Source organism: Hylobates moloch, unplaced genomic scaffold, assembly GCF_009828535.3.
Source record: "Hylobates moloch isolate HMO894 unplaced genomic scaffold, HMol_V3 SCAFFOLD_44, whole genome shotgun sequence".
NCBI classification, from domain to species: Eukaryota; Metazoa; Chordata; class Mammalia; order Primates; family Hylobatidae; genus Hylobates; species Hylobates moloch.
In genome coordinates, this window is record NW_026652319.1 from 928,176 (window position 1) to 943,957 (window position 15,782).

General features: G+C 41.2%; 1 protein-coding gene across 3 annotated transcripts in view; it reads right to left on the reverse strand.

Moving 5' to 3' along the window:
* Positions 1-15,782, reverse strand: part of LOC116463610 (voltage-gated potassium channel subunit beta-1) — a 494,700-nt gene that overhangs the window by 73,249 nt on the left and 405,669 nt on the right. For all 3 annotated transcript variants that reach the window (XM_058434760.1, XM_032146791.2, XM_032146794.2), the window contains exons 3-6: positions 11,254-11,291; positions 6,669-6,748; positions 4,328-4,372; positions 457-501 (exon numbers count right to left, since the gene is read on the reverse strand). In XM_058434760.1, coding sequence (XP_058290743.1) covers positions 457-501; positions 4,328-4,372; positions 6,669-6,733 — 155 coding nt within the window. In that variant the 5' untranslated portion in view covers positions 6,734-6,748; positions 11,254-11,291. The remainder of the gene's footprint in view (positions 1-456; positions 502-4,327; positions 4,373-6,668; positions 6,749-11,253; positions 11,292-15,782) is intronic.

Genomic DNA, 15,782 nt, shown 5'->3' on the forward strand with positions numbered 1-15,782 from the left:
TGATCGGCACTTTCAGAGCCCTCTGCAGAAATGATCAGAGACTTAGACATGGAGCCAGACAAGATATTTTTATCTTTGCGTTCTGTACAAGTCTCTGAGTTTTGGCAGATTTGAGTGGCTTTTCTTCTGTGATGCTTTGTGCCTATTTTTCTTTCCTCAAATTTGAACTCTATTTTGGAAATGATTCTAAGTATGAGATTGGTATTAGAAAAATCTACATTAATCACTTAGTAACAAGTGACCACATGCTTTGCACTAAATTTCTTTGGGAGTACCTTGCAAAAATTAAATCTTAGGCTAATTGCTATTTCCTTAGTGTGAGAAAAAAAAAGCAAAAAACAAAAAACCCCCTCTCTAAGCCAATTAATCTTGGTACGTTATATGTAAAATAACTGCTTAATAGCAAAAAAGCATGAACTACTAGTTGTTTTCTGTTTAGTAGGAAAAATAACTTACTTTCCACCCCAGTAGAGTTTGGTTGTTATGACCAGACTGGACCTCCTATATATCAAACAGACAAACACAGAGAAGTAGTAAATAAGTGCAAGTTATTGTACCAAGTCATATTATTATAATAGCACCAGAAATAATTTGTTATTATACCTCACATTTTAAAAATTGGTAAAGAGGTAAATTTGTTAATCCATCTCACTGAAATAAAGACAAAGGGAAGCTAGTGAGGGGGGACTCAAAGTCGGATCCTAGAGGAAGAGGCTGAATGGAAATGATCTTTGCCTGGAGGAGGTGGAGGGCAGTGATAACAAGTCAGATTGGGAACTGACAGCAAGCCCATGTCGACACAGCAAAGTGAAGGTGAGTGTTGGGCCAGCATGGAGGGTCAGAAATGGCGCGTGGGGATGGAAGTGAAAGGACTGAGGGGATGAATTGCTTTAGTAGATCAAATGAACAAACACCAATGAACACGTATTCAGCATCTGGCCTAACGCTGATTGCATGTGAACTCTTCCCAGGAGGACTCCACTCTGCCAAGGAACATGGACCCTTGTGGCTCCGGCTTATTATCCCTTCTAATATCACGTTCACAGGCAGGAACTGACTACATAGACATCTAAATGATGAAGTGAATTATAATAGTAAATATTTAGAACAAACAGGAAAAAAATGTCTTTGAGTGTCTTATTAAATGGAAATGTCATTTTAGGAAAACAGTCCTAAAGTCCTTAGCTCAAGTTTCTACCATTTTACTGCTAAGGGAATGAAATGTGCAAATCTCATCAGCAAACTTACTACCTTCTGAGAGCCACAACCAAGGGCAGGAAATGCAATCCCAGCATTATCATCATGGAATAAGAAATACGTCTTGAGAACTACAGGTATACAATAAAATTGGGAAACAGATCTCAGTGCAATTTAGTTTCCTTTGGTATGTAATTTGATTGCACTGGTCTAGAAAAAAAATCATCTGAGAGTCAAAGGTTAAGGCCAATCTTCAGGAGTGCTTGAAATAAGGCATTCATAATTCCATCATCTGTAGAGTCAATGCCTCAGGGCTCTCGGGTATAAAAGCCTAGTATGATTCATGATAACCAATGGGGAATGACGGTGACACCTCTGACAACTTGGCTGCAACAAGAAAAATTTGTTGAAAATGTTAGCAGCCCCATCCCACTGAAGTTAATCCCCCAAAAGTAATTTGAATCACTATAATGGAAGGTCGATAAATACATGTACCTGGAGATAACACAACCTGAAAGGGCTGATGTACTTTCCAGGTTAATACATCAACCTCATGATACCTATTATAATAGCAATCTGCCACAGGGGAGCCCAGTCTCCTTTAGCACTTTCAACCTTCAACAAAAAGCTGGATGGAATATTATAAAAAATGAATGCAGTCCTTTTGATTATTCAAAGCTGCACATTCTATACAAACACTGCCACAGACTTAGTTTTTCAAAGTTAGGCTTCCTGTAAAATATTTGGCCTATATGGATATGCACACTAACATGTATGTTCAAAGAGCAAGAGTAGACAGCAGCCTGGCAAATTGTCACTGACTCCCACAGAGGCCATTAGAGCAACTCTTGTGAGTGGGTAGAGAATGATAATGTATTTTACAGTGATATAGCACAGCCTTCAAAATGCTTTTGCACACCTTATCTCACTCTGTCAGCATGACACTCCATGAACTGTTAGGCTGTCCATTTTACAGGTGGGTAAATTGAGAACCAGAGAAGTGTAAATAACTTGTCCTGGATAACGCAGCTAGCAAGTGGTAGCGCCAGGACCAGAAGTCAAGTGTGCTAGTCGAAACAGCTTTTATAGGCTCAAAGCTATGATGATATGGTTTATTTTTTCACCAGTCTCATGGGGGCAACTGTGAACTGATATAAACATTCTGGAGTATAATAATAGCTTGAGTTTTTATTTGCAAGAATGAAAAGCAGTTTGTGGAAAATGCATGGTAATCTATTTTCTACAAAAGGTATACAGAATAGGTTCTGCAGCTATAGAGAGTGATAATTTAATGTTCTCTGGGTGTTAAGAAAGAAAAGAGCTACTGTACTGATGCTTTCCCTCCTTCCTTAGATGTACTCCAGCAGCCTACACCTTGTTGCAGACCTCACTGTACTATTAGTGGAATTTTCTCCAAGGTTTCTGTTATAATTGAATTGCATACCCCAAAAAGATATGTTAAAGTCCTAACCTGCAGAACCTCAGAATGTGAGCTTATTTGGAAATAGGATCACTGCAGATATAATTAGTTAATAGGTAGAGTAGGCCCTTAATCCAATATGACTGGTGTCTTTATCAGAAAACACTTAGACACATGAGAGGAGAGTTGAAGTGCTGCAGCTGCAGGTCAAGGAATGCCCAGGATGGCTGGCAACCACCGGAAGCTAAGAGGAAGCAAGGAAGAACTTTACCCAGAGGGTAAATGCCAGAGGGAGCATGGCCCTGCCAACCTTGAAGTCCAACCTTGATTTTGGATTTCTGGCCTCCAGAAACATGCAAGAATAAATTTCTGTTATTTTAAGTTACCAAGTTTCTGGTCCTTTGTTGCAGCAACTGTAGGGAATAGGTACAGTCTCTACTTAGGCAGTGATGGGTAAACCAATACTCTGAGTGGGAAAGTAACTCAGGCAAGGTGAAGGACTGAGTGGGAACATGAATGTTTTTCCATATATAAGGTGGAATATAGTTTTCTATTAACATCCTTACAGTTCCCTGGGATGGCGGAGAAGGAGAAGGGAGAAGGAGAAAGTAGGTCATCAAAGTTTATTTGTTCATATCTCTATAAATATTTGGTTTTCCGTTTCCACAGGGCCGTCTATTCCTACCAAAAGTTTATCTCAGAGTGGGGAGTAAGCAGCCCTAAAAATAAATGGGTCTGTTTCACCTTCTTAGTTTCGCTTCCTAGATAGAGTTTAAATCATGTGTGCAAAAGCATAATAAAACTACTCTTGAACTCTTTGAGAATGTCCATTTTCCCTAGACTAAATTTTAGAAAATATATGCTAAGTGTTGAAGCACGAGTACACAGCTCTTTCCACAGTTGTCTTCACTAATATGATTACACTGTCATTTATTTGGTAATCAGCAGATATTATGCCAGGGCAGAGGAGGACCCCAAACTTGTCCAGTAACCTTTCCTGGGCTTTGCTTAATTCTGTACTCGTGCTGGGGAAGTAGTGGCTGAAATCTATAGTGAAATGGGGAAGTATTACCTCCCCACTGCCCATAGATGTTATAGCTTCCCTTATTACCACTATCTTTGGCTACAGAAGGTGATGGAAAGGGACGTGTAAGCACAGCCCCTTATGTTTCTCAAGGATAGCAGATGAAGCACCGTTCTGAATAGCCAGATAACAGGGTTCCTGGGCACACAGGAGAGATGCTGACTAAATGTGTTCAGATAAGAAAGCTTTGGGGTATTTATCCCGAAGTCTTCTTGTTTCATCATTTCTTTGCATCCAGAGTTAATAAAATAAACAGCAAACATAAATGCGTGTGTGGGGGGGGATAATCAGCTTCTTGTCAAGTTACTTCCTGCAAGAGATTAGCACAAATGGCAGTCGGAAGCCATGAACCTGTCACTTTTTTATGCACAAATATTTCATGAACATCCCCCCCTTCTCTGCTCAACTTTTTGGTAATTCATTGTGATCAATGACTAGTCAATAATTTTTGAAGCTCCAGAAGTGAACTTGCCGGCATTTATTATCAAGCCACTATAAATCATTGCTTTAACAACAGCTGATTTTTTTTGACAATCTTTTGGTCAGGTGTCATATAATTTTATTTTTCCTTCTCTGGTGCAAAATAATACCTTTTTAAAAACAAATAATTATGGCGAATGCAATACCTCCAGCCTTTCTTCTTGATGATGCTCCCCAGAATCACTTCAGCCCTGGAGGGGGAAACAGATAATGTCTTAGGATGCAGTGTCCTGGAAAAGCAAGAGTCAATCCAGAACACAAGAACCATTCCTTGTTTGAACTCTCAGTGCCTACATATCCCGAAAATAGAAGCCGCTCTCGGCTGGTAGCACAGTTTCCGCTGTTTCTGCTTGTGCCTGCAGAATCCTGCTCCAGAGCATTCCAGAAGCACCTGCCAAATCCTGACATGCTGGCAGGAGACCGCCTGCAGTCCTGATACTAAGCAGCAGCAGTCATTTTGCAGTTTGGTGTTTTTGAACCAATGATCCCATATATAAATGTCCTGCTTGGTGGTGTCCAAAGGGAGTCAAAGTTTTCCTTCTAATTGCTATGAAGCAATTCAACTGTGACCATGGAGAACAATGACACCTCACATTGTTTAGATAAAAAATATTTGCTCCCAGGTATAAACTGAGAACCGATGTGTGGGTTTAGATGTCCCACATAGAGAACACTCGTGTACAGAACATCATAGGTTCCAGTGACAAACTTTGTCATAGGAGCAAAACAGAGGAAGACATAATGAAGTGTCCTTCCTGCCCCTAAGGCTGGGTTGCAGAGGCATACTGAAGGCATCCACCATCCTCTCCTCTTCCACCTACCCAGGCTGGGACCCAAGATTGAGGAGACAAATGTTCTATGTCCCTCCCAGTAAGACCAACATTGTCAGAAGCAGCTGGGGTCTCAGAGGCTTAGTGAATGGGAGATCAGTGGAATTAGCACCTTGTCCATTAGGATGCTATGGATGGGAGTCATGGCTAGTCATTATTGGTCTTAACTGAGAGTTCTGTCTTTGTTAGAGTGTATAGCTTGCAATAAGCCATGATGCGGGTTAGCTGTGGAGTAAGCCCCAAAGAGACAAGCATTGAGTCTCATATTGGTGTTGCTTTTGTTTTTCCCTATCTCTCTTTTACCTTTTGCAACCTTGCATTTCACAGTGGAAACCTATCTCAATTATAGACTGACAATCAATAATTAATCAGAGCGATTATCCTCACAGGAGTAATACAAACAGGACTCTAACAGACTTGCTACTTACTTCTCCCTTTTTCTACCTTAGTGCCATTTGGTACTAAGCAGGATTCCACAAGAAGAAAACAATGGAAAGGGGTAGAAGGCAGAAAGGAGCAAGACCCTATAACCTTTACTTTCTCTCTTGGATTCAACAGAAAGCATCAAGAATGTGAGCTCTGAACCTCCTTGATGGTCCTTAAACATAGCCCTCTTCTTGAAAAGGAGCAAACTCATGCAAGGAAAATGCACTGGGACCATCCACTGATCATCCTGATTCAGCAAGTCCAGCAATTTGATTGTAATTCTCACCTGGAAGGAGATGAATTAGGCCTGCAGGTGATTATACCTCACAGTTCAGCTGGAAAATTGCAGAGCTGTTCAAACAGCTGGGCAGCTATTTAGTTTCCTTGGTTCTGAGAGCTGGACATCCATGTTCCCAGTAGGAGGCCAGGGAGCCCCAGATCTATTCTGAAATGTGCTGGTTGGGCTGGGACCTGGATGGCCTGAACCTTGAGGCCTGGCCTGGCACATTTCCTATGTGTTCTGGTTTAACAAGCCCTGTCTTAGGGCTCCAAATTTGCCTTGGGTTCAAAGGAAGGTTGCAGCTGGATGTGACTCCTTTCACAAAAGAAGAGAGGACTCTCTGCAGCCCTTCCTGTCCTCAGAATGGGCTCTGAGATCCCCTCTTACAAAAGATAATAGATTCTTTGGCATCTTGGGGGATCCTGACTTTGACGTCTGATCTTTCTGTAATGCTAGTGTAGGGACAGGCAAGTAAACAGTGAGAGCTCCTGTTTCCCTGCAAGGAGGATGTCCCAGTTCCTCAGCGGCTGAAAAACTATGAGATATGGTTATGAAATAAAAAGACTAACTTTTGAGCAACGATTTTGGAATCTGTTCATTCATTTGGTCCCTCATGTATTCAACTAATACTTCTCAATCTCCGCTGCCACTACTCTGGCATCAGACTCTGCTGCCCCTCACATAGACATGGCAATTGCTTCCTGGTCATATACCCCCTTCAGCCCATTCTTCATACGGGGGCCAGAAGCAGGAAGGTTTGGGTGAGCAGAGAGTGCCAGAGAGAGTCAATATCCCCAATTCTAGTAACGGTGGTAGAGGGCAGAACACAGCAGAGCCACCAACACGTGGAGAAAGGACAGAACCTTTTCACCAACATGCTGGAAATGGTCTGGGCTGATTCCTTTGGTGCTACAGATGCCATTTGAGTGACACAAACAAGTACTGACTTACTTTCCAGCAGCATAGACTTCGGCAGTATCAAAGAGGTTAACACCACTTTCATAAGCGATGGTCATCAGCCGTTCAGCAACCTGCAAGGGGAGAGAAAGGTCACTCAGAAAAGCCAAATGCTTTCCAAACCTGGAAGCAACTTTGAGTCCTCTACTGGTCTTTAGGAACACTGACCTCTCACTAACCACTCCTTATTTTTCTTAGTTTTAGTGAAGAGAGGGAAAGAAAGAAGTCTCAGCCAGTATCCATAGGACAGAAGTATTATTTCCTTCAGACATAGGGCACTAAGGGGTTACTTGAAGGCTGGGATTTAGCCTGCCCAAAGTGGATAGATTTGTGTTTCTCACTCTGCTGGGAAGAGCTGGTTTGACAACATTCTTTATGGTATCTTAATCTTTCTGACAAAGAGGGCCATTTGTATCACTGTGTAACTCCATTCCTCAACTCCTTTCTCCAAGCCAATAAGTTTTGGCAGCTGGGTGACTCCTGACCTGAAAGCTTGTGACTTTTTCCTTGAGGCTGAGACAGAGCTGTGACTGTTGTAAAACTCCTGCCACCCACAGTTCAGCAAAATCTCAGGCACCATCGTAGAGCAGCCATTGAATCAACACAGAGAGGGGGCAGCGTGCCTCTGACTCACCAGGAACCCAGCTCCTCACTGTTCTGCCTGCAAACAGGCCTCAAAGCTCCTTGTTCCTTGCTTTGTGCTGCTGAACGCAAGTGGTGAGTATGACACAAGAGCACAGAATAGCTATACACAGCTTAAGGAATAGCCGGAGAGGGACAGCCATAAACAGCAGTGGAGAGGGGCCATGTTTTCATTTTGCCGGTTGACTTACTGGTCATTTGAAAAATTACACACCTCACAAATAATTTTAATTGATTTTTCCATTATGTTTTGATGGCAGGCTAAAGTTGCTTCATCCGCATTTCCAAAATGAACTATTTTTCTGTTGCTTTAAAAATTAGCCTACCAAGAAAAAATGTTAAGCTAGCAAAATGGAGTCCATCCAGATTCTTTAGCATAATAGTATGCTATTACTGCTTTCAATTTACTACCATTAAAATATTTATCTTATATTCCTATAATTGTTAAATTATATCCTAACTGGAGATTAAAAGTTAAGACAAGTTTTCTCTATTATGACTGTCCTATGTTTTAAAAATTATTGTGCTTCTATTTTATATTAGCCTGTGTATGTCATATGACATATTGGTATATTATTGGATATGTACACAAATCTTATCTAGAGAGTTTTTTAAGATAAGATGGAGAATTCTGGATGGAGATTTAAACTAAACGATGACAGAGATGTTTCCAAATCATTGGACTTGAAGGCCTGAATGTGAAATAATGAAAAACATCACTAACTAAGTCTGAAGAGTGGTTTCTGGCCTTGAGGGTCCTACTTACTAGAAAAATAAACGTGGGCAAATCATCTGACCTCTCTGTAGATTCAGCTTCCTCGTTTGCAAAATGGGGTTGATTTTGTTCATGGATCTCCTCCTCCTGCATGAAGCCCAGAGGCCTCGGGCGAAGCTGACCTCACCTCCCTCTAGCGGGGGCCTGGGGGGCCTACGAGTGAGTTGCTCAGGAAGGGTCATGTGACCCACCCTGGCCTATGAGATATGAGGAGAAGTTTGCTGGAGACTTCTGGGAACATTATTCCTTGTTCCTACTGAGTTTCTAGGAGCAACACCCTTTCCCTGGAGTTACTGTTCTAATTGAGGCCTAGGTTTCCGGCAGCCACCTTTCTTAAGCAGTTGATACACAAAGACCCACAGGGCCAGAGACTCGCTGGGAAGCAGATTGGGAGTCACTGACTGAGGCAGCCCTGAAGCTTGCTCTTCATCTACACTTCTAGTGTGAAAGTCAAAATAATTTTTCTTTTATGGGTTAACCTAATTTGAGTTAGGCTTTTGTTACCTACAGTTAAAGGCACCTTAACTACCGTACAGATAAAAAAATGTAAATAAAACGCTAAAAATTAAGTGCTATAAGATGCTAATATGCTCTCATCATTTTAAATAAATAATTATTCATATCAGTAACATCTATCTTTATTTTTTGATGAAGCCAAATCATCTTTGAGAGGCACCTTACAGAATTTGGTGTTTGTATCCTTTTGATAATATCCCTGCCAAATGGTAATTCAATAAATGAACTCTCCCAGTGATGGGGACATCCCCACCTCCTGAGACAGTGTTGACAGTGATGTAATTGTCAACAATTAGCACACTGTGGTGTGGCCAGCCCTAGTATTCCATATTTGCATGTACTTTATGTTGAGATTGTTTGAAGCCAGAGAGAAAGCAGGAAAATCGAGGTAGGTGAACTCATTGCTATTGGTCCGCATTTTTGCTACACGGAAAGCACTGAGCTCAAAGATTTCTATGATGGGTGAGACTGAATCTGGCTGTGTCTCCCTTCTTCCCTTTGCTGGCATTCTCTCTTCAGGGACCCAGGGAAGGCCACAGATGCTCTCTGGAAGTACAACAGCTATTTTCCTGGTCTGCATCTGAGGTGAGCGCTTCTGCAGCCATTCATGACAGCTTTATTGTAGTTTTTAGACTTGAAATTTTGAAATTATTCATCTCAGAGGTCAGCCCTTCAGACTATGACCTGGGCAAGCTTGGCTCATTGCAGCAGACAGCAGACACTGTGAAGAGGAGAGTGAAGACTAGGGGGAAATAATGCACTTTACTTGGCCCCTCTGCTCAGAAAGGGAAGGTATTTTTGTCTTTTTCCCTTCCAAGCACCGTCAGTAGTAGGTTATACATGTGCTGGATACAGTGGATTATTAACTGTAGGCCTCCCTCCCTGCTTGCCACCTATTTTGTATGAGACTTCAAGTCCATAGTCCGTGCTCTGCTTTCTGTGGCTTTGCCTTTGTGCCTCCTCCATACACCCCTTCCTGGTGCCAGTCAGAGAGAGTCCTGTAGCAAACTCTGGGATGTGCCCTCAGGTTCTCCTTTGGAACTGAGGGACTTATTCCCTGAGCTGCTGGGAATGCTGCCATCAAACGGCCTTCCTCTGTCAGCCCTCTCTGGAAATTGCACTTGGCTAGAGAAAGTCACCTAGCCCAAGGTCAGACCTGCTTCCCGATCAGCCTCTGGTCCGATGACTGGTCAGTAAAAGGACATAAAGGCCCAGTCCTTTATGTTGTCCCAAACTGAGACAACTCTGCAGAACCACCTCAGTTTTGGAGATCCCCATGGAGTCGGCTGAGGTCATTGTTGAGGCTGCATTATGACCCAAGTTCTCTGTGTGCCCAGTGCTGCTTTCTTCCCTGCCCTATGCTGATCCTGAGAACACTTCCTAATAACTGTCCTGCATGCTACTCTCTAGCTTAAAGTCTGCATCCCTGGGGAGCCCCCATGAGGCAAGCCCTATAAGGTGACATGTGCCCAATACAGGGAACAGGCATTAGGACGGACAAGAATATACAGTTAAGACTTCTCTCTCAGATCTGCTAAATAACACTGGTGATTTTGGGAGCTGTGGAGAAAAGCCTCTGTTTCCCAAGTGTCTCGTTAGGAATGATAGTAAGAACTACCTTTGTAAAGGGCTTATTCTGGGCCAGGTACCCCACTAAGCACTTTACAGGTATCATCTCATTAATCTTAACCACCATCCTGCTGAGTAGAGGGTATGAGCGTTTTATTGATGTGGCCACCGTTAGTACACGTAAATGTTAGTAAACCAGGTCAGTCAATGGTAGAGTGGGACTGGATCCCACTCGGTGCACCCACTCAGAGACACTATCCCTGACTCTTCTTGCAGGTAGACAAGGAAGCATCAGAGGGACTCAGGGCATTGCCCTCAGGGGAGTTCTTGGTGCTCAATGCCTGCATACCTCACTTATGCCATGAAGGTATTCCTTAAAGGAAACGATAAAAATATCACTTTGGTAAGTACTGTTTTGACTGTGCAAATGATGATCTAAAGGAATTTTATTGTAAATATAATTACCATAGCTGCCATTTATTGAGTGTCTGCTACCTACTAGTCAGACGACTATATAAACATCTGACAAGCATGATGTGTTAATCCTTTCAACAGACCATCAAGGTTAGCATTAGCAGCTCATTTTATATAGGATGGACTGAGGCTCAGAGAGGTTAGATTAAGTCGCCCAAGTCAGGTGACCAACTGTTCAGTTTTTCCAGGACTGAGAGGGTTTCTGCAACGTGGGCTTCTGATACTATAATTAAGAAACTTCTGTAGAAACTGAGAGCAATTAGTTATCCTAGTTGCAGCTAAAAATAAACAAACAGATAAAGCAAACAACATCATAGCAATACAATCTTTTCATAAAGTGACTAATGTTTATTCCGAATTGTTTCATTCTCTGACTGTTCAACCTGCATATATAATGTACAGTTTCAAGGGCTATTAATAGTCTCAATGTAAAAAATACAACATGCAAAATAAAATCACAATAATCTCTGAGTCAATTTAACCATTTCCTGTGAATTAAACCTTATCCCTGTAGAATGTCAGGGTCCCAGGAAGAGGACTCCCGCTATACAGCTCTCTCTGCATTTTCTTTCATCAGCATAATAGAGGCCAAAGGTAACTTACCTCATCTGAAATTTGACCTCCAAATGTCACCCATGTTCCTAGAAAAGAATAAATATTTGCATATTATTCATCATCATTTTTCTAATATTCGGCATAATAAGGGAAATTCTTACCTTGGGACTACCTCAATAGGTTGTATGGGTAGTTCACAAAGGTACCTGGATGAGGGGCACATGTGGGCTGTGGTCTAGTCTGTCTTCTTCTAAGTATTCCAGAAGGGGTCTGTATCCCTCTGGAGAAAGGGGTGCTGTTTCTTTACTGAAAGCCACCGTACATACTATTGGCAGCCCTATCCTAGAAGATGCTTTCTCTTCTGCTATAGGACCATGGATGCTAGTGTACAAGATCCATTCTTGCTCCCACTGAGCTAAGAAGCCACATATTCTGAAAGTGAAGGTAAGACCTTGGGTTATGGTTATGGTTCTCCCCTTCTTTGCCTCCAAATAGTGGCTGTATTTTTGATTCATTATTACTTTTCAAATGAAACCTTCTTAGAGGTCTTTCCAGTGCCCACTTACAAGACTCAGGAGGTGACACTTATGTGCCTTCTCTGTTGTGACCTGCCATTCCAGAATGGAAATCTTCATTGGTTTGGGTGAGAGTGGAGACAGCAGCAGGATTAAGGTTTGGGAAGGCAAGGGGAGAGATGCACACTCAGCAGCCGAAGACGTTTGAAACTTCGTAAAGCAGAAGGGAAGCTGAAGTGGAGTGGGCACTTGCTATGCTGGTCTCCAGTCACCTCATTTATTCATCCTTTATGGATAGATCTTCCTAAACGGAGGATTTATTCCCTTCCTTTCCCTTCCTAAAGGAGGGAATGAATTCTTTTGATTCCTAATTATATGCCACATAAAAGCATTGCACTCACGTGTAAGGGACAGTGAGATGATTGGCCCAGTTCCTGTCTTGCAGGAGCTCACGGTTTATAAGACCACTTGACAAATGCTATGACTGAGGTGAACATAAGGCAGTTAAAAGGGAGTGCTCTATTTAGATTGGAGGGTGGTGGCATTCTAGGAAGACTTCCTAGAAGAGGTAACAGCTAGGTCGAGTCTCACAGGGGTTAACTGAACGAAGAAGAGAGGGACAGACATTCTAGGGAGAGGAAAGAGCACGGGCCAGGAAAGGAGGTGGGAAACTCCAGAGAGTGCTGATGAGCAGGGGCCTACATGATCAGGCCATGAGATGAAATGTGGGAGCACAGGGAGGGATGGCAGGAGTGAGAGCAGTAGGGCCTGGGCACAAGTGATATTTGGGAGGCATACAAAGAAATGTGGTCGAAAACGCATAGTTTGCATTTTGTAATAACAGTCCTAGCTACCATTTATGGAACACTTTCCAAATGCCAGACAGTATACTAAGAAGCTTACCAGATCACTTTATGCTTATTTCCAGATGAGGAATCGAAAATTAAACAACTCGATAAGTGAAATACCCAGGATTCCCCAAATGGACTGGCTTCAAGAAGGGTATCCTTTTCACCACACCACACTGCCTTATTAAGACCATTTCCAAATTAATTATGGCACTTGGATTTCATACTCCATAGAAATACGTTGATATAATTGTGCCTTTTCTCTTACTTCTCAGGGACTAAAATAAAAGTAGGGTATAAATTGTTTTACTTTTATACTCTACATATCCAGAGGTTGCAGATGGGCAGCCCACAGGGTGCCTTGTTTTGCTTGAATAGAATGGTGTTGATCCACCTGGTATTTTAATAAATTTTGAATAAGTTGCCAACATTTAAACAATTAGAAGATTTTTCTTGAAATGTTTTGATTTCCAGCTGCCTTTGACAGCAAAGGGCTGATGTCCTCACCAGGTAGACAGCCCCTAAATCAGAGGACTGTGCCCTCTCAGTTAATTAAAGCCTCCACATCTTCCTGTTGTATTCCCAGCACTGAAATCAAAGAGTAGTAGCTTTTTACCACCATGCGTTTACTGATATTTTTCTTACTGTAAAAAGAAGAGGAAAATGAATTTGTGCATCTCCTAAAAAAACAATTATTATAAGAAAAAAATAGGAGCATAACTTTTTTTGGGGGGAGGGTGGATGGGAAGAGTATCCAAACAAAGAATGTTTGCAAAGAAAAATTACATCTTAAGGTACCATTAAAAAAAAAATCAGACTTGACTGCTACACAGAAAAGATGGGTGTTGGAAAATTTAATGGACTGAAGAAATGGCAGCATTTGTTTTTGAATGAGAGTAAAACAAGTGAGCTGCTGTGAAATAGTTCTTTATTAAGTGAAAAAATTGCCTGGGTATCAAAACCTTTTTGCAGACAACACAGTTTATAAAACAGTCTGTTTTGAATGCTGCAGAAATTATGTGTCCAGAGCCTCAACAGGCATTTGTAAATGTTAGTCTAACGAGCAACTTTGTAGCTTGGTATGTTAAAAATAAGACTGAGAACTTTCAGGACAAGTTAATTTATGGGTGGCATTTTCTCTTGCAGCAAATGAGAACACAGATATAGAAATAGCACACTGTTAACTATATTTATTTGTGGTGTGGTGAGAATTTTGAAGGGGTCAAGGAACTTCAGAAACAGGAGCCCATGAAAGGCAAAACATCAGGAAATGGCTGACTCTGTGTTATGAAAAAGGTCTCAGACCATTTGGATGTAGAATGCATTGGTCAAAGTCACCAAGTGTTACTATAGATGGAGCTCTCAGGATGTGTGGAGTTAACGTCAGGCCTGTCAAGTAACAGCCCATAGGTGGCACTATTTTGTAGGTACACTATCCCTAAGTCCATTAATTTCCTCATTCATCAGAAATTGCTTTGGGCACAAAGCTAAAATGGGAGAAGCCATGGATTCAGTAATTAATACCACTAATTGGCTATTCTTCTATGTCTTTGAGCAAAATCAGGTCAACATTTGCTTAATGAATTTGCTGGCTTACTTGCACTGTGGTGCAGAAGAGATTTTTTTAACTGTTAATGTCATCACAGGGGATAGCCCTAGTTCTGCTTAGCAGTGAAGATTAGCCCAAAGTCCTGAGCTTTTTGCTGACTCTACAACTTATCTATATTTTTTGACTATTTTTCTATAGGTACAGTCACAAGCATTGCACAAATGTTTCATTTGTGAGCGTCTCTCAGTCCAGATAAAGTTAACTTTTTGGGAAATTCATTTGTAAAGGAATAATTTCATCTACTTTCCTACGTTGTGATCAGTTTTCAGAAATGAAGATGATACTGTAAAATTTATTCTCTAAAACTATGCCATTGAAAACCAAATTCTAAAGATGTTCTCAGACTTCAAACTTTATGAAAATAAAATAACATTATTTAGCTTACCTTTCTTATTTTTTGATAGCACCTATGTTGGGCTATGATTAGACATTATCAAACTGTAATGCAAAAATGGTACTGAAGTCTATTTGAAGTCTAAGTAGAACAATGCTGAAAGCCAGGATTGTACACACATTTTGGAAGAGGTGATTCTAGATATAAGAACCATTTACAGTAGTAATTCCATCCACGTCAGGAAGAGCCTATGTTTAGGAGCAGCTCGACTCCAAAATTAATCTGAAAAAAACCAACCACGCTCCTAGCTTAAGTGTTGAAGGCTGCATTGTGTACATCACAGTGAAAAATACAGGGCCTGAAACATGTTTTGGTACAGAAAAAGAGATGTGAGGCTTCTGATTCCAAGTCAAAGCAGTAATGAATTATGAAATAAAAATATAGCAATAATTGTTTTCCTTTTTCAATTAGTTTTTAAAATTTAATATGAAATGGCATACGAATATTATATATATTTACATTATTACATACCTATACCATAATTTAATAAGAATAAAGTGTTTGCTTCCATTTCTTGGAGTTTGTCATTCTTACATTCAGCTTATTTTGTTCATGATGACTACCTACCTGGCCCTTTCGACACTTGCTACTCATTTGTTTTCTAGCTACTTGTTTATAGAGTTTATATCTTTTACTAGAGAGTAAGCTGTCTGAGGGCTACACTTTTATTTCATTCGTCTTCGCATCTCCACAGCCCTAGAATAGAAGTGGGTTCTTAGTACATGGTCAGTAAGTGTTGGTTAAATTGAATTACATTGCCTTGTTGACTGCTACTAATCTTTAAAATTTTGGGATAATTTCCTACCAAGCAAACGTCCTTATTATGACTTATAGAAAAATGAATAATGCTCATCAATAATCTTTAGTTCTTCTAGTCTATAGATGATTGAAATGTTTCTCCCTATTCCTGGGTACCCACCCAGCTATGCCCCTCTGTGGAAAAAGGCCAAGGGAAAGTCTTTCTCCTTGGCTGAAATGCCTCCAGCAAGGGGATAGGTAGGTGGCCCAGTGTAGGTGGGGTCCACCGACTGCTCCTGAGGAGGAGTTGCCTCTCACAGACAGGACACATCCCCTCCTGCTGGAGAGGAATGGGGCAACAGCCTTCTAGACAGAAGAACTCTGTTTCTATGATTTTATTTTCTACTGTGCTCCACTCCAGAAGAACTGAGGTGACTTGTTAGTTAATATGATTCTCAAAAACCCTCTGTGAC